The sequence below is a fragment of the Oratosquilla oratoria genome, chromosome 12, assembly GCF_046742065.1.
Source record: "Oratosquilla oratoria isolate Oo_2021 chromosome 12, ASM4674206v1, whole genome shotgun sequence".
In the NCBI taxonomy this organism is placed as follows: domain Eukaryota; kingdom Metazoa; phylum Arthropoda; class Malacostraca; order Stomatopoda; family Squillidae; genus Oratosquilla; species Oratosquilla oratoria.
Genome location: NC_134788.1, coordinates 42,833,048 through 42,834,783, shown reverse-complemented (window position 1 = coordinate 42,834,783; position 1,736 = coordinate 42,833,048). Strand labels below are relative to the sequence as shown.

At 38.7% G+C, this 1,736-nt stretch overlaps 1 protein-coding gene across 1 annotated transcript in view; it reads right to left on the bottom strand.

Moving 5' to 3' along the window:
• The window catches only part of LOC143031543 (salivary peroxidase/catechol oxidase-like), a 43,086-nt gene extending 41,600 nt beyond the window's left edge, over positions 1–1,486 (bottom strand). The window contains exon 1 of the mRNA XM_076195531.1: positions 1,369–1,486. Within this exon, the coding sequence (XP_076051646.1) occupies positions 1,369–1,380 (12 nt within the window). The 5' untranslated portion in view covers positions 1,381–1,486. The remainder of the gene's footprint in view (positions 1–1,368) is intronic.
• Between the last annotated feature and the right edge of the window lie 250 nt (positions 1,487–1,736).

Genomic DNA, 1,736 nt, shown 5'->3' with positions numbered 1-1,736 from the left:
AATAAATAAATAAATAATAAATAAATGAGAGAGAGAGAGAGAGAGAGAGAGAGAGACGCAAGGCATTCTGTAACAAACAGAGAGGCAGACAATTAAACAGGTAGACATATAGAGACCCGTAGACAGAGAAATAGACAGTAAAGCGTACAATCTGACGGAGACTTTGAGCTAAATCAACATTTTCGACAGGAAAAAATTGACGGTAATTTTTAGACAGGTAGACAGAGAAAGAGACAGACATCTTGTGAGACGAAATAGACGGGAATTTGAACGCAACAGATAGACAGAAAGACAGAAGAGAACAGCTGGTCATACGGTCGTAGACAGTGATAGATAGACAGATGATAGACAGAAACAACAGTTGGACGTTAAAAATTAAAAAGACAGACAGACAGACAGATAAACGGGGGATGCAAATTAGATAAAGGTTCTTGAAAGACAGAGGTCTAAACTAGACGGTGAATTTAGACAGAGGGTTTCTAGATAAACGGAATTCTTAGACGGGGATTTTAGACGGGTGTTCTCTTAATAGACAGACAGGAGTTCTAGACAGTGATCCCAAATAAGTGTGACAATAGGCAGATAGATAGACAGGAGAGCAGACAGGATACTAGAATAGACAGAAAATCTAGTTACACTTTCTTACGAAATAGACAGGAATTCTAAACAGGATTCCGAAATCAAGATGAAAAGAAACAGATAGACAGGATATACTTGAATATAATGAAAATATTGTTACATATTGATACGAAATGGACAGGAATTTTAGACAGTATTCCGACAAAAATGGAAATAAACAGATAGACAGGAGGGTAGACAGAATACTAGAATATACAGAAATTTTAGAATAGACAGATAATCTAGTTACAGTGTTCCAAAAGAGACAGTAATTCTAGAAAGTATTCCGAAATAAAGATAGAAATAGACAGACGGTCAGGTAGACAGAATACAATAATAGACAGGAATTATAGAATAGACAGGAAATCTAGTTACACCTTTTTACGAAAAAGACATGAATTTTAGACAATATTCTGATAAAAGGAAATAGATAGACAGACACGATACAAAAATAGACAGGAATATTTAAATAGATAGAAAATCTAGTTACACATTTTTACGAAAAAGACAGAAATTCGAGACAGTATTTCTATAAAAAAAACATGTAAATAGACAGAAAGACAGATAGACAGGAATTATAGAATAGACAGGGGAATTAATTACACATTGTTCCAGAACAGACAGGATTTCTAGCGAGTATCCCAAATTAAAGACAGAAATAGACAGGTAGGATAGACAGGAAAATCTAGAATAGACAGGGCAATTCTAGAATAGACGGGGGGAAATTCTAGATCTTGTAGACAGACTTACCCAAGCCTTCATGATGTTAATTTCCTTCTTCTTCTTTTTCTTCTTCTCTCTTTCTCTCTTTCTCTCTCTTTACACTCTTTACACTCTCTCTCTCTCCACTTCACTGATCAGACAGCAACTGACTGACGGAGCCGCGGGATGGCTTATATATCCTCCTCCTCCTCCTCCTCTTCCTCCTCCGCCACCTCCTCCTCCTCCTCTCTTCCTCCTCCTCCTTCTACTCCTCCTCCTCCTCCTTCTACTCCTCCTCCTCCTCCCCTCCTCCTCCTCCTCCTCCTCCTCTCCTCCTCCTCCTCCCTCTACTCCTCCTCCTCTTTTCCTCCTCCTCCTCCTCCTTATACTCCTTCTCCTCCTCCTCCTCCTCTCTT